At 40.4% G+C, this 25,361-nt stretch overlaps 1 protein-coding gene across 1 annotated transcript in view; it reads left to right on the plus strand.

Moving 5' to 3' along the window:
* VWF (von Willebrand factor) overlaps window positions 1-25,361 on the plus strand; it is a gene marked incomplete at both ends in the record, with an annotated part of 84,169 nt that overhangs the window by 23,682 nt on the left and 35,126 nt on the right. The window contains 7 exons of the mRNA XM_008942582.1: window positions 491-706; window positions 6,448-6,688; window positions 7,481-7,575; window positions 8,530-8,690; window positions 15,356-15,459; window positions 20,556-20,694; window positions 22,358-22,492. Coding sequence (XP_008940830.1) covers window positions 491-706; window positions 6,448-6,688; window positions 7,481-7,575; window positions 8,530-8,690; window positions 15,356-15,459; window positions 20,556-20,694; window positions 22,358-22,492 — 1,091 coding nt within the window. The remainder of the gene's footprint in view (window positions 1-490; window positions 707-6,447; window positions 6,689-7,480; window positions 7,576-8,529; window positions 8,691-15,355; window positions 15,460-20,555; window positions 20,695-22,357; window positions 22,493-25,361) is intronic.

A 25,361-nucleotide genomic window follows, 5' to 3' on the forward strand; every position in this document is an offset into this window, starting at 1 on the left:
CTCTATGCTGCTTGGCTGCCCTGGTTCAACACAGAGAGAAATTCTTAGAGCAATTTGTTTTCCCAGGTGTTGCAGCAACCTCTGATTTCTGGGAGGAGCAAGAACACAGAAAATTTTATGTCTGTAGATCCAAGTGATTACTGATGATTTGTAAGTGTAGTGCAGCCTAGAAGGTCTTGCAAATATAAAAAGCAGTAGAGCAGAGGCCCTGTAAAAGGTAGTACAGCACCAGAAATAGTGATAACTGAATATAAAAGCATTAGTTTTCCTTGATTTGTTTTACTAGTGAAACATTATTCTTTTAGTGGAGCTCGAGAACTGTGAGCTATGATGCTATCTATGCCTACTTAATCCTATTTTATTCTTTTGTGTGTTCAGTCTTCTGTGTGCTTGTTTTTTACAAAAGAAAAAGAAAATACTGTGGCTTTTCTAGCCTTTCTTGAAAGGCACTAATTGATGCAGTGCAAGCATATAATTTTTCTCTTTTTAGCCAAATATGCTGAGGACTCCTGCTCAGTTCTGATGTCTTCTGCGTTTGAACCCTGTCACCATGAAGTCAGTCCCTCTCCCCACGTGAAGAACTGCCGCTTTGATGTTTGCTCCTGCTCCAATGGGAAGGATTGTCTGTGCTCTGCTGTTGCTAACTATGCAGCTGCCTGTGCCAGGAAGAACATCCTGGTCCAGTGGAGGGAACCTGACTTCTGCCGTAAGTGAAATGTTCCTAAAACCTGTGTATTTTCCTTTTGACTGGATTTCCATTTTTAGCTGTATTTAAGTTTCACCTACTCACCTGAACACTTTTTTGTTTTTCAACCCCAGGGAAGGAACTTCAAAGTGATTTAGAGTAACATATGGATTACTTTCTTTGGTACCTCCTCCAAGATTCCCAGCTCCTGACTTTGTCAGTAATTCTTGATTCTAGCCAAAATTGAGGGTATGGAGGAAGCACGAAGGCAGATAGTCAAGTGCTATCACAGAACAGAATCATACAAGTATAGACACATTTATATCAGCAGGATTCTGGTACCACCCCAGCTCATAGCAGGAATAACATACAGCAGATTGACTGGAGTATTACCTGGACAAGTTTTGAATATCTCCAAGAATGGAGATCTCACAACCTCTCTGGCATCTCTCTCTCTTTCTCAGGAGTCTGATTATCACCCTGTCAGTGCAGAGGTCTGAGGTCCATGTTGGATCTCATTTCATGTACACCATTTAGGTAGTGGGCAAACATTGTTTTTCTAATCCCATATGGGCTCGTTTCCTTCTTCTCCATAATAAATTCTAGTATGATGTGGCAGTTGCTTCAAGATGTGATCCTGAGCCTGGCTCAACAGGCAGTGGGTGACAACACGGAGCTAGGTGACCAAAAGCTTTGTCTGTGGCATTTTCTGTAGACATTTAACTTCTATGAAAGTCAGCAAAAGCTGAGTTTTTAATTCCCCTGAGGGTTGTTTGCAGGGTGTCACCTGTAATAAATGGCAACCTTGGTTTAAAAGCTTGCATTCTAAAAGATGAGATGTTGCAAAAGGACAGAATGAAAATTCAGGCAACAGGTTTGGGTTACAGAGGTGGAATAGTAGAAAGAAAAGATTAATAGCCAAACTGCTAAGAAGCTGGAAGCCAGCATCTTTTATTTCTTTTCTTTCTCTGTTAGGTCAATGTGGTAGGAAAAAAATCCTTTGCAATGGAATTTCAATAGATCATGGATACACTTTTTCCCATAAATATTTGTGAATTGCATGGTTTTTTTTCCATTTTCCCGTGCAACTTTGCTATTAAGGAAAGACAATTGAAAATTTTGGGGAAAAGCATGTATGCTGCGCAGCCTTCCAGATGTGTACTGCTATTTCTTCCCAAACAGGAGGCGGGGAAAACATTTATAAAGTGAGTGTGTAGAAACTGGAAGAGAGAGGAAAAAGATAGGTCACTGGCCTTCCACCTGGGGCAGGGTCAGTGTCTGTAAGGTTGGTAAGTTCTGCAGGCTGGAGAATATTTACTGTGAATGAGAACAAAACCAGTTTATGTTAAACTGCTCCATGGTTTCATAATATTTTACCTAATTTATGTAAATGTTCAGAGAGTGGAACAGTAATGTAATAAAAACCCTTTTAGAAATGTACAGGTCTGGAGGCTGAAAGAAAGAGCAGCGATAATGCAGCATCGTTCTTTCTGTAATTGAACAAGTCAATTTTCACAATTAATCTTTAATAGTGCAGAGCTGCTTCCTCCTTTCTGTGCATTACAGAGCGCTGTATGCTTTCATAAAGTGATGATTTCCCTGATTGCAGATCCATCAGCCCCCATTAAATACTCCTGGTGCCTTAGACATCTCCTGTCACATGAAGGCGAACAATCCCTCTTTTAATGGGCTTGAGACGTAAATGTGCAGGTTGTGTAATTTGTGCTGATGGCCCAGTGCACTGAACACGTGCTCCACTGCTGCCTTGGTCAACAGAGATTCAGTTTCTTGGGAAATGACTTGACAAAAATGTTTTGCTTGATTTGAAGTGGATAAATGGCAGGGAGGTAGGTTGTTAGTGTAGTACAGCATTTCTGCTCCATGTCAAGCTAACAAGCACGTTCCTCTCCCGTGTCTTTGAAATGATTTTAGTTGCAGTTTGATTGTTTAACAGCTGACTCATACCCTTGCGGCCCATCATAAATAAGGAACAGAGCCAATCCCTTCATGCTGCATGAAAGGAGCAGATAAGCCATATTGTTGAGATGGGCTGTCTCTCTCATGCACATGCATGTAAAGAATGGGCTGGCTGAGCACAAGGGGTGGTGGTGAATAAGAGTTCAATCCAGTCGGTGGCCGCTCACAGGTGATGTTCCCCAGGGCTCAGTGTTGAGACCAGTTCACCTTAACATCCTTATCGATGACCTAAATGGAAGGATCGAGGGCATCCTCAGGAAGTTTGCACATGACACCAAATTAGGCAGGAGTCTTGATCTGCTAGAAGGCTCTACAGAGGGACCTGGACAGGCTACATCAATGGGCCAAAGCCCATTAAGCTGCATAAGATTCAACAAGGCCAAGTGTCAGGTCTTGCACTTGGGTCACAACAACCCCAGGCAATGCTACAGGCTTGGGGAAGAGTGGCTATAAAGCTGCTTGGTGGAAAAGAACCTGGAGATGTTGATAGACAGCTGGATGAACATGAGCCAACAGTGTGCCCAGGTGGCCAAGAAGGCCAATGGCATCTTGGCATGCGTCTGAGTTAGTGTGGCCAGCAGGACCAGGAAGTGATTGTCCCCCTGTACTTGTCACTGATGAGGCTGCATCTTGAATACTGTGTTCAGTGTTGGGTCCCTCACTACAAGAAGGGCTATAAGGTGCTGGAGCATGTCCGAAGAAGGGCAACAAAGCTGGTGGAGGGTCTAGAGAATAAGTCTTATGAGGAGTGGATGAGGGAAGTGGGGTTTAGCCTGGAAAAAAGGAGGCTCAGGGAAGACATTGCTCTCTAAAACTACTTGGAAAGAAAATGTAGATCGGTGGTCATCAGTCTCTCTTCCCAAGCAACGAGCAATAGGACAAGAGTAAATGTGTGCCAGGGGAGGTTTAGGTTAGATATTATGAAAAATTTCTTCACTGAAAGGGTTGTCAAGCCCTGGAACAGGCTGCCCAGGGAAGTGGTGGAGTCACCATCCCTGGAGGTATTTAAACCATGTAGATGTGGCACTTAGGGATGTGGTTTAGTGATGGTCTTAGTAGTTTTATTTTAATGGTTGGACTTGATCTTAAAAGTCTTTTCTAACCTAAATGAATTGATGTTGTGCGTGTGTATATATACGTACATATTGGTTTGTGGCAAAGGGGCATCAGTCAGCAGGTCCTTGGATCTCTCTTCAGTTTTTAGGACCTGTTAATAAACCAGCTATTTTCCTTAATGTGGTGGGGCTGGGGTAGTTTTTTGTCTTTACATGGCTTCTATGAGAGGATTTGTATGGGATAAATCCAAGACTGCTGGAGTGGAGAGAAGGAAATTAAGGGCAGGCTCTGGGCAGCATTTGAGGATGGCTATATGGATGGAGGGGCTCAGCATACCAGATGGAGCAGCTGTGTTGAATCTGCTCCTGACAGGGTGTACCTTCAACTAGAGCCTCTGACCTAGGTATGATGGTGTTTTCACCTTGCCCTACCCGAGAAACTGGTCAGGATTTTTCACTCTGGCTTGAAAACACAGCCACAAGAAGCTGGATGAGCTGTCTGACGGATACACAGTTTCCCAATGTTTCCCACTATTTCCCATTTTACCCCTGGGGCAGGCTGAGCTTCAGAGCACACCGTTGAGCTGGTTCACTTTTACATCTGGCACCTGTAAAGACTAAATGCACCTCACCTTTTTCTCTTATTTTCTTGGCAATAACTATTTTTTTTTTTTTTTATTTAGTGGTAATGTATTACAAAATGTACAGACAACTGACCCCTCTCAGGTCAGTTTTCTTATTTTTTTTGGTTTTATAGATGAGATGTTTCTGGGAAGTGATGGAGCAGTGTATTAGGGCTTGGAATGTCAATATGGCATTGGGTAGCATTGCTAGAAAAATGGGATGTTTCTAAAATCTTAGGAACTGCATGGGCAGATAGGATGAAATGCAAAGCTTTAGCTAAGAAAAGGATCCACTGCAAAGTTGTCCCTGTGGGCAGGGAGTGTTACCACTGATTATAAAGTAGGGCAGGATTTTGGGCTCAGTAATCCTATCCTTTTGGAACCTTGAAACTCTAGTAAACTGGTGTACCTGCCTGGAATCTGCCAGACCGGTTCCTTGTTTCCAGAGGTTTGCGTGTGGCAAATCGTAGTTTTGACTGAGCTTTCATGGTTGTCCTGCTTGCACAAGCCTTGAGTGGTGAAAGTTACATCTAAAATGATCCTCAGCCCTGGGCTGTGTCTGTTCAGTGTTTGATTTACTGCAAAGATCATGTTTATGCAAATTAGAAGCACTGTTCTGTGAATAGTTGCCAAAGACTCCTATAATTGTGAGTGGATTTATAGTCTGTTTATTTCTGAGTTAGGAGGTATTTACTCTGCCTACTGTGTTGAAAGCACACCTAGATTTCTTGGGCTGTGTTGTGAAAAGTATGTTAAATAGTTTGGGCACAAGTCCCAAACTTGGGAGATCTTTGCTCTGAAGAAGGCTTCAAGTCTCCTTAGTTGCCTCAGGATCTGATCTGGATCCTCAGGTTAGGTGCTTATCCCCTCGTGTGTGGGACTTCAGGTTCTCCAACAGAAGCTGGGGAGATGTTGGTGCAAGCATGCCTCTCTTCAGTAAGAAGAAGTAATTATTCATTTCTGAAGAATTTTGTGAAGGTAAACATTAGACATCAGTTGGCAGGTAGACCTTGTTTTGTCAGCCTCAGTGCTAGCAGCTGAGTGAGGCTGCAGGGCTGTAGCCTTGCTATAGTTTTTCTTTTATTGCTATTGCTGCCACAGTTCCCAGGGTTGTGTGTTTACAGAAGAGAAGGCAGGGATTATCAAAGCACTCTGCAGTGATGATAAGAGGAAGAGCTTTCCTTCTGACCTCTCCATCTTGGTTTTAGCACCATATAAACGTGCCAACTTTTATTTGCAGCTGCTTCCCTCACTCCACTGAACATCTGACTTCATCACCTTACAACTCTGGACACTTGCTTTGGAAGGGTGCTGAAACGACAAATTGTGTAAATCGTACTTATCAGGAAGCCTGTGAAAAGGCCTTCATAATCCCAATTTCTTTTCTCCTCCCTCATCCTTTGAAATGTTTTGTCATAGCTGCCACCTAGTGCTGATGCTGGTGTATGCAGAGGAGACTGCCACAAAAACAGCACTTCAGGGCCAAGTAGAAGTTTTATAAACAGGCCAAAACAGCCCCACAGGCCATTGTTAGCTCTTCATAAAAAAAGTAATAATCATCAAAAATCATTAGTACCCAAGGTTTGACTCCATGATCTCTAAATGACTTCAGTATTTGTACCTGTTTCCACCAAAATCACTGAGAGCTTCTGGGATGTGAGGCTTTAAACTATTGCTGCACGTCCTTACCAAGGCAGAAACCTACATTTTTACTTGCAGGGACCAAGACTTCCCTAACCATGTTGCAAAGGAAGAGAAGTGTGAATGTGTCCGTGACACTTGCAGTGATACTAATTTGCAGATCCAAGCAGTAACAGAGATTGGACAGAGCCCATGTTTTTCATTCTGGATGAAATTTCATGGATGGATTTCCACTGCAGGGGCTGCAATTCAATCCTGGCTGTTTGGAACTGCATGTAGTAAGCTTCTGCTTGGTTTCACTGTAGCTGTAGAGCTCAGGAGAGTCATTGTAATACAGGCCTCCCTCAATGAGTAAATTGAGTAAATACATTTTAATCCCCAGCTTCCCAGCCTGGTTTAGGCAGCTTTCCCACTAGCTGGCTTTGGATCAAACGCCACCCTCCCTGATGTGCATGTCATTCAACAGCAATGACCTGTCCTGAAGGCCAAGTGTACCAGCAGTGTGGGACACCCTGCAACCAGACCTGTAGGTCTCTGTCCTACCCGGATGAGGACTGTGATGAGCTCTGTGTGGAAGGATGCTACTGTCCCCCCGGGCACTACCTGGACGAGCGTGAGCAGTGCGTGCCAAAATCCCACTGCTCTTGTTACTATGATGGTGAGATCTTCCAGCCAGAGGACATCTTTTCGGATCATTACACCATGTGGTAAGTGACTCATCCCAAAGTTTTGGATAGGCTGAATGGTTAACTGTTTCAGTTCCTCAGTTCCTTTGCCTCCACTGAAAATAATCTAAAAGAGGGCAAGATTTTGCCTCAAAAAAAAAAAAAATTAAAAAAAAATTGAGAGTTTTGCTGTTGCATCTTTATCCATATCATTTCAAAGGCCACCTTGGAAAAGATTACTAAGCTCTACTCTATGAACAGTTCCTGCCAGTTTGAAATGGAGTTTAATTACTGACAATAGCTAATTTGTGGGCTTTTAAAATGTCACTTTAATGTACTGAGATACATTTCTTAAATGTTAAAACCCAATTACCTCTTTCAAAGATACAAATATTAAAAAAAAACATTTCTAATTGTTCAATTGAGTAGCTGTACACTTGAGAGTAGGAATGTAACTGCTGGGCAGCTCCTGGCAAGCCCAGTTTCAGGAACAGTGTCTTCTTCTTTTCTGGTTTACTGAAGAAATCATCAGTTGCAGGTCTAAGTGGTCCCTTACCTCTCTCCACAGCAGTCCTGACTGTTATCTTGTGCAGCTCTCTGCCTGTGCAGAGGGTTCAGTGGGACAGTGCATAGCATGCTGCTATATCACTGCAGCTATCTTAAGGAAGGTTTGCCTTTAAAGTTGATAGGCACAGTGGATGGAGAGCAATAGATCAGCCCCAATGGGAGGTGTAATTTTGGTACTCTGACTCCTGTGGGCCTGCCTGAAAACACCCGTGTGAGTGAAAGCTAAATGTCACTATGTTAAATATAAGCTCTATTTGTTTTTCTTAGCTATTGTGAAAATGGTTTCATGCACTGCAGTACAAACAGAGCTCCTGGTGCCTTCCTGCCAGATGTTTTCGCTGATGAGAGGCCATCTGCCAGAAGTTAGTATGCCTTCTTTTTTTTTCAGATTTTTTTTTTTTTCTTCCATCCCTTCCCCCCACACTCTTCAGTCTCTTGGTAATTTAAACTAGGGAAGAAGTACCAGAGGTTTTTCACACATGGGAGAGTGCAGGGCTCATGTCCCATGCAGAATGATAGTTAGTCACTGCAGTTGCTCTTTAGTCATCTGGGATTTTTTTTGAGGTTCCCCACGTATATATGGATGGGGTTTATGAGATTGTGATGGGAGAAGGGTTCTTGATAGACCACTGGTAATGTTGTCACTGGTTTGCCCTCACTATTCTTTGGGTGAAACCTTCCAGCTTGATATCTCAGCAAACTGTTGCTGCAATGTTATTAAGACATTATTATCCTGCTGCTACTGCATTAAGACTTACAAATCCTCAGAGAGGCATATTTCTAGCATCACTTGAAATAATAACCTGGAGTTTCTTGGGAAGTCCTGCCCTTCCATCAGAATCTGAGTCCTCAAAGAGTTTGAAATCTTTTTGTTTAAGGATATTGTTATTAACAGTCGCCCATGTAGTTACACTCTGTGATGGAAGTGAGTCTAAGCATAATAATATATATGGTGCTGTTGCTCCTCAGAACATTCATTTTGTGCTGGCATTGCTAGTGTACACTGCCTACAGGCTGAAATAGGTTTCACAATGAAGGGTGCTTGTAGCTGTAGTGACATCTGTAATTGAATCCTTGTGCAGATCCTTTTGCTTTCATAATGGAATACAGGGTTTTATGATAGCACAACTGAGGTCACTTCTTGGGTGGTGGGGACTGTTACCTTATGATGTCATGCACAGTGGGTTAGTGGCATTGCTCCATTCTATATCCTAAATTGGTTTTCTAAAACAAACTGTTGTTTTATCCTGTAGAAAAATGCTCTCCTAACCATCTTTGTGTTCAAATTGCAATTTTTGTACATTTTTTATTTAAAGTAAAAAGGAGCTTGACGTGCAGACCCCCCATGGAAAGATTTATCTGTCCTGCAAACAACCCAAGAGCTGAAGGGTTGGAGTGTGCCAAGACTTGCCAGAATTACGACCTGGAGTGCATCAGCCATGGCTGCATATCTGGATGCCTCTGTCCAAAAGGAATGGTAAGCAGGCTCCTCTTTGCTTTCTTGCCTTCATTCTTTTCCCCTGATCAGCAGTCTTCTTGTGTCTTTCAAATATGTGATTGTGAAGAATTGACTGTAGTTTAAAATGTATATATTAGTGTATGTGCATAGAAGTTGAAATTTAGCTTGTAATAATTTATAATCCAAAAGCCAAACACCCTATTTTTAAAGATAAATTTATGTCTTCCTTTAACTCCTCTAAAACTCCTCCTCAGTCTTGCTGAACTTCCCTAGTCAGAGGGATAGAAGCACACAGGCACTCGTAGCCCAGATACCTACCCCACATCCGGCCAAACCCTCCTGCTGATACTGGTTGCCTCCTTGTCAAGTCTCTGTCTCTGCTTCTGCCTTCCTGTGTGTTGTACCAAAGTGAGAGTTCCCCATGGGAAGGAACATGGGATGTCCAACTTGCTAAGACGATGCCAAAGAGTGTCTTGGAGTTGCAGATGGTGTGCTGAGCACGTTTTTTTTTCAGTGGTGATATGCTCTTTGGAGTCCAGGGTTATGTTCCCCTGCAACACTCAAATTTAAATATTAGTTTAATAATTTTTAAATAGAGCAAATAGCAAGTAGATATTTGCTAAGCCAATGACGATGAGCTCAATGTCAATTTGGAGCCCTGATAAAAAGCAGATGGAGTAGAATAGAGAGCAATTGCTCCTCTTGTTCTCTGAGCAACAGAAAAAAGTGTCAGTGTTCAGTGCTGTGCAGCATTTTCTGGGCAGTGAAAAGTCATGCCCAGGATCTCACTAGGGGCTGGGGGTTCGTGTGACTAGGGTAAAGGTGGAGCACATTTTATATTCTTTATGAAGCTAAGTTCTCTGTCCAGGAAAACTGCTGGGGTTAAGAAGTTTGTGTTGTTTAATGCATGAAATGCAGATGAAAATACCCAGCAGATGCTGCAAAAAGAGAGTGGAGGTTGTGTGTGTATTTAGTTTGAGGGATAAAATACAAAAAAATACAATTTTAAGTCTTCATTTGATATCTGTGGTATTTGGAGACGTGCTGGTGCAGTTCTCTGACTCAGAGGGGTGTATGGTAAAGCAAGATGTTTTGAAGTGCTGCAACTCAGGGAGTCTAGAAATGTAGAAGATTGCTTTTTTGGTTTTTAAAATCTTTTATGGCTGGTCAAGGTGTGGGCTCAGATTAATATGCACTGGACATTAGCAAATGAAGGTGTGGGTGATTACTTCTAGTGCTGAGATGCCTGTTTATTTTTAGGATTCAGCTTTAATGAATTGACTGCATACATCAGTTTAAATTCAATTTTTAAAAAAGCAATTAACTTTCCCTGGAGCCATGTATTTTTATAAAATTGTGTTGGTTTTTCCACACATATATGAACACAGGTGTTTTCTCCCTAAAAAATTCCTTCCATTGTCTTACTAGAAACAAACAAACAAGCAAAAAAATTCTCAAAACACAGTAATTTCTAACATTAATAATGTATTTAAAAAAAACCTTTTCTACCATATTTTGCTGATAAACACACATTTATGTAAATAGGTGACCCTGCAGACTAAAATGCCAGCTGTAGACAAAATCTCAAGCTTGTGAAGTTTGTAGGTGCAAAGTGAAACACACAGAACAGGATCTGAAGACAGTCACATCAACGTTGAGCACATTTTCACTACAATTTTAAAGCAAGTTTTTCTTTGCACATTTTAGATTCTTCAAATTTTCTTTCCACATTTCAGTTTTTAAATGTCTTTCCTTTTAGAGATTAATATTCCTAAGTAATAGTGTGATAAATAAGCTTGCAAAAGTTTGTGTACTTGTAAAGTTCCAGGGGCTGCAGTAGGAACAGATCTTTCTCTTTACATAACAATCAGATCATTTTAATTTGGTGAAGGGCCTTGATGTTTGGGTTCAGTTCCAGGGTGTAGTAATACCACACTCAAAACCAAATGAAAACAAATTAAGATAACAACTCAAGAGAAAAAAGAAAAAGAGAGGGGCCCCTCCACTGTCACCCCCCAAGCTCCCCCAAATGAACTTCCTAGTAATTAACCTTCACAGTTAGTTAGTGTAGAATTTCACCTTTCTTTTCAGGAGGCTGGAACAATCATTCAAACAATTGTTTAATAAAATTCTTGCCAGGAGGAGCAATCTTTGGTATTTTGGAAATGGAAACTCCAGCTGACTCTGCAATGATGTGAAACATGCCACTGAGTTCAACAAGATGCTTTGTCAGGTTTTGAATAGAAGAATCAGGCTCAGTATTAAATAAAACCCACCCAAAAAAACACCCCAAACCTAATAAAATAAGTTCTTTGTCCACTAGATGACAGTATGGTTCAATTTTCCTGTAAACTCAGTCTATAATTGCTCATTCTCGTTGGCTTCCCATCTGGCAGGGAATAAAACCTGGGAGAATAGTGTTTCTCAAAGCTGTGATGAGAGAGGCCAATATATAGATGATTTGGTTGTAACTGTGGCCATGCAAAGGCAGGATCAAGCTTATTGCTTTTGTTAGGTGCCCTTTGCTATGCACGTGGCTCCACAGGACCTGTCAGCTTGTTATCAAAGAGCAGGTTCCTCCTCATCCCCAATAGGTACCTACCTGAGATGGTTTGGGGGGTGCTTTTTCCTTTTCTGCATTCTGTAATGTGTTTCCAGTATCAATTGCTAAAGATGGAAAAATTTGCTGTGGTGACCAGGTTCTCCTTTGCATCCTGTTGCTCTCTACCTTAAAGACTGTGGGCACACTGAGGGAAGGCATCTTCTTGCTTCTCTAAGATGGTTCATATCATCAGGAAACATAGTCAAAGAGATTTGGTTTACATAACTCTCCAATGCCATTTGAAAGTATATATAGCAGTTAATATGTAATTAAGTGTAATGTTGTCCCTACATATATCAAGAGATATTTAACAGATGAGTTAGCTGAGTTATCAGTCTTAAAGAGAGGGATCCATAGTGTTAAAAATTTGTATGCACAAATTGCCTGCCAATTTTTAATTACATATATAAAAAATAATAATAATAATAATAAAAAAATCAAAGATGCTTCATAAACGTGATGCTGCATTACCTAGATTTGAACTGGAAAATTTGCTGGGGTGAGACTTTGCAAATCAATCAATTATTTTCCCAGTCAGAAAATGCAGATGAAATGTAATTTCTTTTAACTGAAAAATAGGTTTTCCAGTTCACCTTGACTTAATATTTTACATTGTTTTGATTTCTTGAAAACAAAAACGTTCAATATGTCATGAAAAGTAATTCTTCTTTTTCTGTCTTTGATCATCTGGAGGAGGAGAAATTCTCCATACTTGTCACCCTTTTGCAGAGCAGAAAAGATAAATCATAACATATGTGCAGAAGTGTGGGGAAAAATATGCTTTCTGAGATTAGTTTACAGCACTTCAGATTTCTCCCATTGGAAAATATTAATAAATATACAAATGGAGTGTTAACCACCTTCCTGGGGAAAAAATGGAGCAGAACAATCAGAAAGCACAAAATCAAGGCACTTCAAAACTAGAAAACTAATTTCTTTCAATTTCCAGCAACTGAAGCAAAATTAAGGTTTAAAATAAAAATGAAACATTTTATTGTATTACAGCTGCTGAAATAAAACTATTTCTAAAACTATTGTAGCTGAGAAGAAAAAGAAAAGCCAAAAACCCTAAACATTTTAATCAGAAAAGTTTGCAAGGGTTTTTTATAACAAACTGTTTTCAACAGAATCTTGGTAGAATGAAATTTTGATTTTCCTGCTAGCTCTGTTTTCTATTCTTCAGTGTAGCCTTATCCTGTATAATTACAAGACAGAGTTTTCACAAGGAGCTGGGTACCAACTTTCTGGTGTGTGCCTCTGCCCAAGCAGATATAAAGCAAACATAAGAAGTATCCAGCTAACACAAGAAAGAGAAGTCAAATGTAAACCAGCACATCTTGAGTGGTCTGTCCTCACGTGATTTGGACTTGTCTTAGTCTGCACAGAAATGGTGACTGTCTGTTTCAGTCAAAATGTATCAGCTTTTGGGTTCCAATCTGACCCACTTCCTTTGCTTAATCCCATACTCCCCCATACCTTTGGCTGACTTTCTTCAAGTCAAATGTAAACCAGCACATCTTGAGTGGTCTGTCCTAACATGATTTGGACTTGTCTTTGCACAGAAATGGTGACTGTCTGTTTCAGTCAAAATGTATCAGCTTTTGGGTTCCAATCTGACCCACTTCCTTTGCTTAATCCCATACTCCTCCATACCTTTGGCTGACTTTCTGCTGAAGCCCTGAGGTGTGTCAGGAGGAACAGAGTGAAAATCTGAGCTTCCCTTGACAGTGAGGTACTTATCAAAAATGTCTCGACCAAGAGAGATTCAGCCTCATCAAGGCAGAGTTTAGGGGAGAAGAATCTCAAAGGTTCTGAAATCTGTAATATTTTCCTTCCTTTTGCAAGAGTTGTTGAGGCTTAACAACTAATAAGACAGAGCAAGGAAACAATGGACATTTCTTTCAGATCCCAAAGTGTGCATGTATGTATCACCAACCCCTTACAATCCCATGGATGGATTCAAGAGCATTATTATAGAGGTGTGAGATGAACAGCAGCTGTTCTCCTTACAAACCTGTGGCTTTTCTTGTGGTTGCCTTCCCAACACTCATGCCTCCCATCACCTCAAGCACTCACCACTGTTAGATCCTCCGTATTAAATGCTATCAATGGATTGAGAGATTTCCCCAGAACATGCAGCTGTTTGTGAATAATTCCCCTAGCTTTCCAGTGCCACATGGTACTATGCTTGACAGACTTGTAATGCCACCAGGCTGCCAGATATACCAGCTTTTGGATGTGCTGTCAGTGTGACCAGTAGATTGTGGGTTACTGTTAACAAAACCATAATCTGTTGAGTTTAGCAGCAAAAATAACCAGTCTTCTGGGTGAAGTCCACTTTGGGCATTTACGTCCAGCTTTCCAAGTCTCACCCACCTACTCTGCAGAGATAGACAAGTCCTAATACCAGTTCAGTGAGATTTTAGAGTTGGGGATAGGCTGTGACTAGCCTCATGTCAGTGTGTGAGGGAGCAAGTAAAACAGGTCCTAATCTTTTCTCCAACCACATGTCCATTCCTAAGTTTTGAATCCCAAGGGTAGCCCTCAAGTCTACTGTGAACTGTGTGGCTGAACACTGGGAAGTTTCAGAAATGTTGCCATGAATGTGAAGTCATATATTGCCTTTTTTTTTTTTTTTTTAAACTCCTGAATGCCACCAGGAAGAAAGGAAGGAAGGAATTAAACACCCTCAGAAACATATGGTCATCTCTGGCCTGTTTTCTCCCATTCTTTTGTGGAGATTGTCAGAGGCTTAGCCCCAGCTCTATGATCTAGAAAAGTATTTCTTTGTTTCCATCCTGCTTCTACTGGTGTGAGTTTATTTGGCATCCTATAGCTCTCTATAAGCCACAGAGCGTGTGGAGCTGCATATGAATGAAGGGTCTCTGGGCTATGAAATCCTTTTTATTAGTTCCCTGTGGCAGTTCTAGGTCCCCATAGGAAAAGGCAGAGCTGTTCTTCTTTATTAACCTGGCGTTCAGACTACATTGATCTCATTGGCCTGTATTTAATGGTAAAAAAGAAACTGTTTTAATGATTTTATAGAAAGAGTTTAAGGTGGGAAAGTGGTATTCTGTGACTTTTGAATGAGAAGGAGGAGAAGTGCCCATTGTTTGGGTATTCCAAACTTACCCCTGGCTTTGGAGAGCTATGATGAGAGGAAAACCAGCATAGCAGCCTTGCTTTTGTTTGATTCTCTAAAACTGGCTCTCTTCAGAACAGAAAGGGAGTAATCACAGAAAACACAGAGAGAAAGAATGGAAAAAAAGGCCTAAGCTAAAGGCATTATTTTTTTTTTAATTATTTTTTAAAATTGTTGTTTAAATGGCACAAATGGTTTGTTGTTATACAAAGAGAAACTACTGTTGCTAGGGTAAAACTGCAAAGAAAAAATTGTAGATGGAACATATTGACCTATTTCCCAGAATCTGTGAGAGTAGAATAATATCTCAGGTGGACTGATATTTATTCTACCTTCTAGGAAATAAGTAGGAATTTGAAAGAAAATGAGTGAGTACTGCAGTTTTTCAGAGGCAAGTCAACAGGGTGGTGGGCTTTGTAGAGGGGCTGTTATCTGAGACAACAGAATCTGCATTTGCACTGGGGTTCTTCTGGCACTGTGGCTCCTTGAACACTTTTTAGTCTTCGTATTTCAGTTTTTAGCCCAGCTGAGGCCTGCACCTGGCTGATCTTCTGGTAAGCTCTCTTTCAGTTTGCTGTGTGTGAGAAGCATGTGCTGTATAACTCTTGTCATTCAGGGTTGTCTATTTTATCTTCACCGCCTTGTGGTTTTCATCACGTTGGACTTTCTCATCATGACATTCTTCTATAATCTATTATCCCAGCAGTTTAAACTGCTGTTCAGCCCCTGAAGCAAGACTGTGATTTATGTACTCATAGCTCTATTTATGTTAACAGGAAAAAATATTAGCAATTCTGTCCCTTTCTTACCTTAGACAGTCTTCAAACATTTCCTCTATCCTTTCCTTTAATCTTTATCCACGCATTCTTGTGCTTAGTCCTCCACACACTGGCACATACCAACAGACCTGCTTGCTGACAGACTGTGTGTTTTCTTTAGGTACGACATGAAAACAAGTGTGTTGCTCTTGAGAGATGCCCGTGTTTTCACAATGGAAGAGAATATGCCAAGGGAGAGACAGTGACCAACGACTGCAACACCTGGTGAGCCACTGGAACTGCTTTTCCTTTAGGGCATCTAACGTGTTTTTAATAAAACCAAATATTGGTTGCTTAACAGATCTGTTTTTCTATATGGTCACGTTTTGCAGTGCAGTAATAATGCACGTGTCACACAGATGAGCATATTCCCTTCACATGCTGCTTAAAGACCAGAGCAGCAGCTGGCAAACTGTACCTGCTACCTTACAAACAGGTAGTCTGTGTGTCTGTGCAGCTCCTCTGTAGCCACTGGCTAGTGGATTTCCTCCTTGATCTTGCAACACAAGAGAACAATATGGTAGTTCCTTTAGGGTGGGAGGAATGGAGCCTGCACTTTATCTCTAAGCTCCACTGTCGTGCTCCCCCTTTTTTTTTTGCAGTCTGGAGCCCTTCAAATCAGTCCTTTTCAGCCAGAAGCAGAAAGGGATGCCCTTATGCCCTTCAGCAGAAGTGATGTGATATGCCAGCTGTAATATGACAGGAGCTCTTCAGGAAAATATTAAAGAATCAGGCAGAAATAGAGCTGACCTCTTGTTTATCAAATGAATGCTCAGTCCGTTGATATATTAAAAAAAAAAAAGGGGCAGGGAGGGGAAGAAAAAAAGAGGGAGCTGGTGATATATTTTTAGTAAAAAAGAGTAAGTGCTCCATGTCTTTCATACACATCCCTATTTATCCTGTTTGGTTCTTGAAAAGAAATTTGGGGGTTCAAAAGAAAGTGCTGGGCTATGAGATTTGCATGGAGGGGAACCCTCAGCACAGCCTTGGATAAAGTACAGGGTATTTGCCTCCTGGACAATTCTTGGCTTCTGGCTGCTTGGTATGCTTGCTGCATTGGAGGTCTTTGCTCTTCTGTGTTTCATGAGGGAATGGTGGCTCTTTCCTGCAGAGCTCCAATGTGCAAGATTCTGCACAATAACTTCACTAGAAGATACAAGAATCTTCACAACATTCTTCACAAGAACTATGCACAGTCTTCTTATTTTCAGTCCTTATAATATTCAGTCTTAAAGTATTCATAATCATGTTGCTTCACTCTTGTAACTGCACTTTTGTTTCTGACAATGTCACTGGTAAGTGATATTTCCTCTAGTACATAGAATTTCCTTCAACATCATTGTCAAGCAAATGTTAGAAATCATGTTTCTTTTCTCATTGATAAAAAGTTCTTCCTCTCATTTTAGGCATTTTTCTTGAATATGAAAGTAAAATTGGAAATAAGGTCCCTTCAAAAATGTCACTAGGGCATTTTTGAACTATGTGACTTTGAAAAGTTTCATGATGGTTCTCAGCAAGTATCTAGTCAAATGTCATTTAGAAAGTGATATAGGAAATTACTATTGCTTTGAGAATTAATAAGAATGGAGAGTCTGCATTTTGGAGGTCAGATCTTCCTTTTCTTTTGTTTTTGCTTTTTGTACTGCTGTTGCAGGAGTTCTCATTCTCACTTGTTCTTAGCCAGATGTGAACACCTGCAAATGCAATATATGAGCCAGAGGTGTCAGATTTGGCGTTTACATCCAACTTGACATATGGGAGACCCTAATTCATGAACAACGGAATGTCTCCAAGTCTAAGCCAGTGGCAAAACTTCTGTTATGCTATGTATTGGGAATTCATTTTAGAGCTCAGTGAAAATTTTGGAATAATATTTATGAAGCAGTACACAGCAGAAATTCGCTAATCTAAATTTTGCTGCACCACGTACTTTATAATCTCTTCATGTACATATGTACTAAAATCTTGGTGTTGCTCTACCTGTTTGTGGAGATTTAATAGCAAAGGGTGCAATAAGCTTAATATTACTGAAATTTCATTCTTTGAAGAGAATGTATTGCACAATATTTGTTATCCTGTGAAGCGTTATCAGGATTAAACAATATTTATGCTTGAGTTAAGGCATTACTAGAGAAGTTAGTTCAGTACCCAGTTTTTCTTTGGTTAGCAATTTGATCTTGGGAAAGTACTTCAGGTTTTTCTCCCTGAGTTTTTACATCTGTAAAGCAGGGATAGAATTCCCCTTTCCCTGCCCTTATAGAGCTTGATTAGGAAGTCCCTGGGGCAGGGATGTTGTCCATCTGCATTCATATAGTAAATGAATGTTTCTCCAACCTGAAGTGAGATATTGCTTATTAGATTATTAAATTATTAGTATTGGATTAGATTATTAGATTTGGTGTTAGATGCTACTTTAACTCCCAAAAATTAATAACAAACAAAAGAATGATCAGATTTTATGCTTCACTGACCTTGGTTGTTTTGTTTTTTTGTTTGTTTGCGCAGTCTCTTGCTAGTTAAGCAAATCAGTTTATTTCACTGATCAAAAGCCTGTGGATGTCAAGGAAAAGGTCCTCTTTCATACCTCCAGCTTTTGTAGAAAGGCTTATGATTCTCAAAGATACTTCTGGAAAAGGGCAAGACTTCCCTCATTTTAAGATGAGCATATTTACCTCCCTGAACTTTATTTATGAGGGTAGCATGTAAAGTTTAGATTCTTACGTATCACAGCAATGAAGAGATACAAAAGTTCTTGTAAACTCTCATAAATTTAATAATGATTGCTGTTGAATATGGCTGGTTTGGTGTCATCATGAAGACTAGAGGCCTTGCTATTTTTCCTTCCATCTGTTTCACCAGTATAATTACACTGAAGCCAACTGAGTTACACCAAGATAAGAAAATTAGCTTTCTTTGCATTTTGTATATCTACTCAGTAGATGGTCACCATGTGGGTGTTTGTATTTTGTTCTTTTTTTTTTTTTAATATCTACTCAGAAGATGGTCACCATGTGGGTGTTTATATTTTGTTCTTTTTTTTTTAAAAAAAACCAAACAAACCAAAATCCAAAACTATAAAGAAAAACAAAAGGCAAAAAAGAAGAGTCCAAAGGGAGTGAAAGAAACAAAAAAAGAATGCTGCCCCTTTTGTCATGGCATCACTGGTTTTGTAAAATATTGACAGTGCAGTACAGCTGCTACAACAACATGGGTATAATGATATCATGACCTTAACCTTGTGCCTGACTGCTCTTCAGAATTCCCCTTCCCCCAGAAAAAACAAGCCAGGATCTTGTTTTGCTCTGCATGTCAGGGTTTTGTTTTTTTTTTCCTGCTCTTGTATTCTGTGCTTGTGAGGAAGTCTAGAAGGTGTCCTCAACAACACCATTTGGAAGCTTTACAGGCAGGGCCCCATTGGTGTATCTCCTTTTGTGATCGGGAGTCTTATCACATCTTGTCGCATCCCCTGTTGCATAAGCTGAGATTTAGCTTGGAGCCCTATTTGTGTATTGCCAGACTTGAATTCTCCTGTAGGGTGGATGTTCTGGTTTGATCACCACAGGACAGCTCAGGGGACAGTATCATAGAATCCTTTAGGTTGGAAGGGACCTTTAAGATCATCAACTCCAACCATTGAGCCATTAGGGCTCTAAAGTCCTCTGCTAAAACAGATCAGAATCTGTCAGGGTGGGAAGGGACCACAAGGATCACCCAGTTCCAACCCCTCTGCCATGAGCAGGGACACCTCCCACTAGATCAGGCTGCCCAGAGCCTCATCCAGCCTGGCCTTAAAGAACCCCAGGGATGGGGCCTCAACCACCCCCCTGGGCAACCCATTCCAGGGTCTCACCACTCTCATGGTGAAGAACTTCTTCCTCACATCCAGCCTGAATCTGCCCACTTCCAGCTTTGCCCCATTCCCCCTAGTCCTGTCGTTACTCAATATCCTAAAAAGTCCCTCCCCAGCTTTCTTGTAGGCCCCCCTAAGATACTGGAAGGCCACAATAAGGTCACCTCAGAGCCTTCTCTTCTCCAGACTGAACAGCCCCAACTCTCTCAGTCTGTCCTCACAGCAGAGCTGCTCCAGCCCTTGGATCATTCTCGTGGCCCTTCTCTGGACACGCTCCAGCAGGTCCACGTCCCTCTTGTAATGGGGGCTCCAGAACTGGATGCAGTACTCCAGGTGGGGTCTCACCAGAGCAGAGTAGAGGGGGAGAATCACCTCCCTCTAGGATATTCCTAAGAGGGTGTATATGTGTATATCCATGTACCTATGTACAGGAAAATAAATATGTCTATCCATACGTATGCTCTTGTCAGACCATGAGGTACCATCTCCAATTGCCAGGTCAGATAAACTATCATGAAGAATTAATTTACTTTAAGAACAGAGACCTCTTTGGAGAAGGATGCTTTATACCTAAGCATATAATCTGAGCAAAAGCCACTAGGCAGAACAAATTACAGTCCTGGTTATTTGGTCTCAGAAGCTGATCACTAGAGTAAGCACGTGTCCTTTGTCATCAGTTAGATGTTAAATTTATTACTAGTTTGGCTTTTAATGGGGTGGAAAAAAATGGACAGTACTGCAATGAAAAAAATACTTCATGTATAGCCTCTAATGCTCCATAGAAGGTAATCAATCTGTTTTTCTAAAAGGTTACACAGAGCAGAGCAGCATATTTGAATAAAATAGTAATAGTCTTACAAAATGTTCTAGCAGGCTCTGTCCAGGCCTCTTTTTGTAATAGGGAGTTTCAAAAAGCACATGCTCCTACATGCAGCTTCCAAGAAAAAAAAAGAAATGTGTTCCTTATTCACTTAACATGCTAATGCACTATTTGGATTTATGCACCCAATGTGAACATATGCTAATTTATGTTAATAAGAGAGAGTGTCACCTAGTGCACAGTAGTGTAGCAGCTATGGAAGTCTATCTGGAGAAGTATTCTGACAGCCAAGGCATGGAGCCCTCTAAGAGTGTCTTCTGGAGGCCTAACACAGAGGATCTGCTGGGGACACGCCTGAGGATAGACAGCAGCACACAAAAGTCAAATGGTTCCTCACGGAGCTGCAGCTGAAGTGAACACACAGGGAAACAATGCTCCTGTTTGGTCTGCAGCTGCTTATTCCCTGACCCAGACCCAGGAAAAAGGCAAAATAGTAACTTATCAACACTTGTGTGTCTTTTGGAGAGTCTTCAGGTCATGAGCTACAGGAGGCAGAAACTTCTGCTTTGTCTAAAGCATGTTGCATTCACTTGCTTATCATAAACACTGGAAATAATGATAACTGTCACTTATTCATTTTCTCTGTTACAGTGTGTGCCACGGTCGAAAGTGGGAATGCACCAAAAATACATGTGATGGCACCTGCACTGTTGTTGGTACTGCTCATTATCTGACGTTTGATGGATTGAAATACAAGTTCCCAGGAAACTGTCAGTATGTATTAGTTCAGGTAAGAATATGGCACATGCCACAGATGTCTGATAATGTGTCGGGTGTTTTATACAAGGGAAGAAGTCCAGTGTTTGGCTAAATCACAGTAATATACTCTTACTTACTAAGCCAGATGTATGGTAGAAGAGAGAAGAGCTTATTAATGACTTCAGAGATATCCTGAGACTTTGAAGATTCCATTGTGTTCAACAGAAATGAGTTAGGTTGTCCTGTGTCTAGCTGGCAGTCATAAATCATATGATAGCATCATGGTACAGAGAGAAGCTGTCTGAACTTCATCTCTAAGAAGGAGCTGTAGATAGCTATAAATCAATCTTTCCTAATTCCCCACTCAGCTCTTTATCCTGTAGTGATGGCTTACTGACTGAGTGAGACAAGGACTGCTCAGTGAACCTGCACGAGATGCATCCAGAGCACAGACTTTGCTCTTTCACTTTGCCAAAATCACTGTGCTGCTCCATGCACCAACCTGTTTGGAGTACAATATCCATTTTCTTTACAGCGAAGAGGAGAGGTGGATCAAGGCATGGCACACTAACATCAACTCATGGTTTGGGGGAGCAGCCAGAAACTTTGAGATAAGTGTAAGGCTCATCTATAGATGCAAATCATTGTGTATTTAAAAGTGTGTGCAAAAGGAGGATTTATCTGAAGATGTGATCTAACAGCAGATGGATACACTGTTGGTTGGTGATAAGTCTTCTGCAGTTAAAGTGACTTGGATGGGCTACTATTTTCCCCACAGACCCTTTTCATGAGGCCCATTCCTCCTTGCAGTTCTCCTTGGGCAGGAAAGTGTGACCAGGGTGTCTCTAGCTAGGTCTTTGTGATATGCTCCCACCTTGATCCAGCTGGATTAGCCCAGAAGAATGATTGCTCTGGCACTGGTGAGAGCTCTATGTAAAGGTCTTATGGACAGCTAACAGCATATAGTGCTACAAAACTACTTCAAATTAAAATGTGAGCTGTTTTCATCAGATGACAAACAGAGAATTATAGATAGGGTCTTTTTCTTAAAAGGTGTATACTGAAACAGATAAACAAAAAACTAAAAGGCCTGAGAGTTAGGAGTCATCAAATAAATGTAGCACTCTCCATGCATTTAAGAAATATTTGACTTAAAAGAAAATCAATACTTTAAACTACCTAATTGCTTCACAAGAAATAGGTTGACATTATTGTGGTTATTATTCATGTACAGGTGGGAAAACATGAGGATCAAACTTTTTGCTTAAGACTCTGCAGCAGTTTTCTTTGTAACCCTTCTTTCTAACTTAACCTTTCAAGATTTATAGTTTTATTTTGTCACTAAAGCTGCAGAGTCTTGTTTTCACTGTTAAATCAGTTAATATCTGTGTACTAAGATGTACACTGTACCCACAGACACTGTAGTAGCATGGATTCTCCTTGCCAAAGAATACCTTTCAAAATATGCATGTGTCACTGGCAGAGTGTATTTCATTCTTTAAGGGATGAACCACACAGATATCAATGCTAAATGCAAAATTAATTAATATGGGAACAGGTAGGATGCCAATGTAAAATTTACTAGCAACAGATTACACAGGGTATTATTTGAGGCTTCCTTTTTCTCCATACATCTGTTTGTATCTTCCAAATGTTCCTCATTAATGACTCATTCATTGGTTTTCCACTGATAGGATTTCTGCAGGGATGACTCTGGAACATTCCGGATACTAATTTCAAATGAAGGCTGTGGCTTCACTGGAGAAAAGTGCACTAAAAGGATTGTAATTCTTTATGAAAGTGGGGAAATAGAGTTATTTAATGGAAATGTAAGTACACTCTGTTCTCTTTCTTTCATTTTTTTTTTGGGGGAAAAGAATTTCAGGCTCTTTAGTAAGATGAGGCATGAATGACCTCATGCTTTGTGGCTCTTGACAATTAGACCATAAAATTAACAGATTAGCAGGATTGTAATTACCCATTTTGCTTGCAGAAGTATAATGCCATTTTGATATTTCTGATTGATGCCAGTAAATTTATCTCTGATAAGAATGTTGTTCAATGTAAGCTCATATGAGGAATGCCTTTTATAAACATGGGAGGTCTAAATGTATTTCAAGCAAGATTAACTGTAGGGCAGAACTAAAATGTGAATGTTCCATGACTAGGAAATCTTCAAACCTAATTCAGACATCTGAAGGACTGAGCACACAAGAAAAAAAGTAATGGAATACTCAAAAAGGTTGATGTCTGGACTTTCCTTTTTCCCCCCTTTCCATCCAACAAGCACTGAAGAGTTGATCAAAAATCACTTCCATCTCTTATGTCCCTCCAGGTCAGGAAACAAGCTTTCTAAAGGACAATATCCAGTCCTTTGCCTTCAGCACTATTACAGGACAGTCTGTGTTCAAAGGTTACAGAGCTACAATGGATGATAGTGTTTCAATTGCTCAGTTCTCAGAAGTACTGTGCTCTGACTGGCATCTGGACCAGAGTTCTGCAAAAATGTTCCCAGTGAAATGTGAAACCCCTCCACATTTGCCTTGTTTTGGGTTAAGAGACAAAGCTGTACCAGGTTTTGCATAGTCTGCAAATTGCTGCGTGCCCCTGATGCTTGGCAGGAACATATAACACATGACCATCATTAAATGTGTCTATGCAGTGAACCTTGAGAGCATGTGCTATATGTAAGCTTTTGGTTGCTGGAGGAATGAACATAGGACATGTTGGTTGCTCAACCATTAAATATTTCTACTGCTAAAGGATCCCCTGCCTGGGGGAGAGCAAAGAGTACTACAGGGATCATTCCATAAAGTAACATTCTTTAGGTGACAGATTTTCAGAAAAGTTCTGATTCTGTTTGGACACCTAAAGAAGGGCCAGAACAGACAGGAGGTGATAAGGCAACTCCAGCAACAGAAGATGTTTGGTTCCTGAGAGAATATGTCCTTGCAAGAGCTAGATCTCTATCACAACACTGTCCATATGACCTTAACTGAATTTCTAGCTGTTTTTTAGAGCAATTTAGTAATTTTTGTTTTTTAGTAATAACATCTAGAGCAACTTTTCTTAAAAGTAACAGCAAACAAAGGAGAGATTTAGGAAAAATAACCTATCTGAAGACTTTTAGGCAAATTATCACCTGGTGATGACTTCCTACACTATTTTTCCACAAGAATACTTAAAAGTAAGCAGGAGAATCAAATTTTTTTTCACTATTAAAATGTTTCCAAGCAGCATGGTTTTAAGATGATATTGTTTTGAGAGCAGTTTCTAGTTTTAAGTAAATGGGGACTAATTGAATTATCTGCATGTTACAATTCTGGCTCGTGTTAAAGAAAAAAAAAAAACTTATTGTGAAATCACTTTTGCTTTTCTGAAACCAATAATCTGCCAGTTTTTAATGTCAAAAGTTTATGACTTCATGGTTGGGCAAAAAGCCTCCATAAACATAGATATTCTGTAATTTAGGGCAACCTCTCAGCTCAGCGTTGCCCTCCTCCAATTTTTGCTTGAGTTTGGAAAGACAGAGGCTACTATATTTAGATGTGGAGTGACTAACCATGACTAAACTATATGTTAATACATTGGGCATAGGAGAAGGTGAAAAAGCTTCCAGTTCTTAAAGTGTCTTTTAACATATTCTTCCCTAAAGACATTGAAGGCCATTTTTAGGAGGTCCTTGGAGTATGTGAACTATCTTCACTGAAGATAAAGGTTTCTGATAATAACCCAAAGATGAAAAGTATTGAATTACTGTGCTGAGCTTTTGCTGAATTAAGCATGAAATAATGGTGGGATAAGGAAATATTTTACCCTCAAACTAAGGAGTGTAGGAATGGTTTATTGACTCCTCTTTCTCCTTTGCTTTTAATCACTGCTTGTACTGCTTGAAAATCTGCCTCTTCCACCCTTAAGCAGTTTTCAGTTAATGCATTAACGGTGCTTAAAGTAAAAGCCATGCCAGACCTTTTTCTCCAAATGTGGTTAATAATCCTATTAGAGTTCCCATTGAAAGAGGATTATGGTGTGAAAGAAAGCATTTTAACTTAATCTCTTAAATTCTTAGTCACTGGAGGCAGTGAATTTGCAGCCAGATGGAAAGAGAAAGAGGCACATGGGGAAGTGAAAGTGATGGAAACATGACGAGACACTGAAAAGAATCTCTCAGGATTTTTCCTGTTGGTGTAGCTGATTGGGAAGAAAGTCCTTCCTGGCTTTAGAATGATGCTCTGGTCCTTCATATGCCACTGGTTCTCCCAGTTTACATTATACATAAAACTAACCAGCCCACTACCTGCCTCAGGAGCACAGAAGTGTTAGTTTCCTAAAAAGCTGAAATAAAATGTAATTATTCAGTGAACCATTGACTAAACCATTAACCGGATAAACCCTGTGCTCTTTATCAGCTCTTCTCTTTAGCAGTCATTGTTTTATGTGTCAGCATTTCTGGTGAGTTTATGTTGCACCCAAGGAGCACAAGGGACATTGAAATTATAGAAATGTGATGAGATTGAAATACCATATTTGTATCCCAATTTGCTTCTAAGGCAATCACTTATCTGCAGCAACTTTTCAGTGTAGGGGCAAGTCTGTAGGCAGTCCTTTGCCCTTACCTTGCTTAAAGTTTTCAAGTGCTCTGGAGCATCTGTAAAGCATATTCCTGTTCTCAAGAGAACAGCATGTTTGAAAATAGCT

Source organism: Merops nubicus, unplaced genomic scaffold, assembly GCF_000691845.1.
Source record: "Merops nubicus isolate BGI_N331 unplaced genomic scaffold, ASM69184v1 scaffold6226, whole genome shotgun sequence".
Taxonomy (NCBI): Eukaryota; Metazoa; Chordata; class Aves; order Coraciiformes; family Meropidae; genus Merops; species Merops nubicus.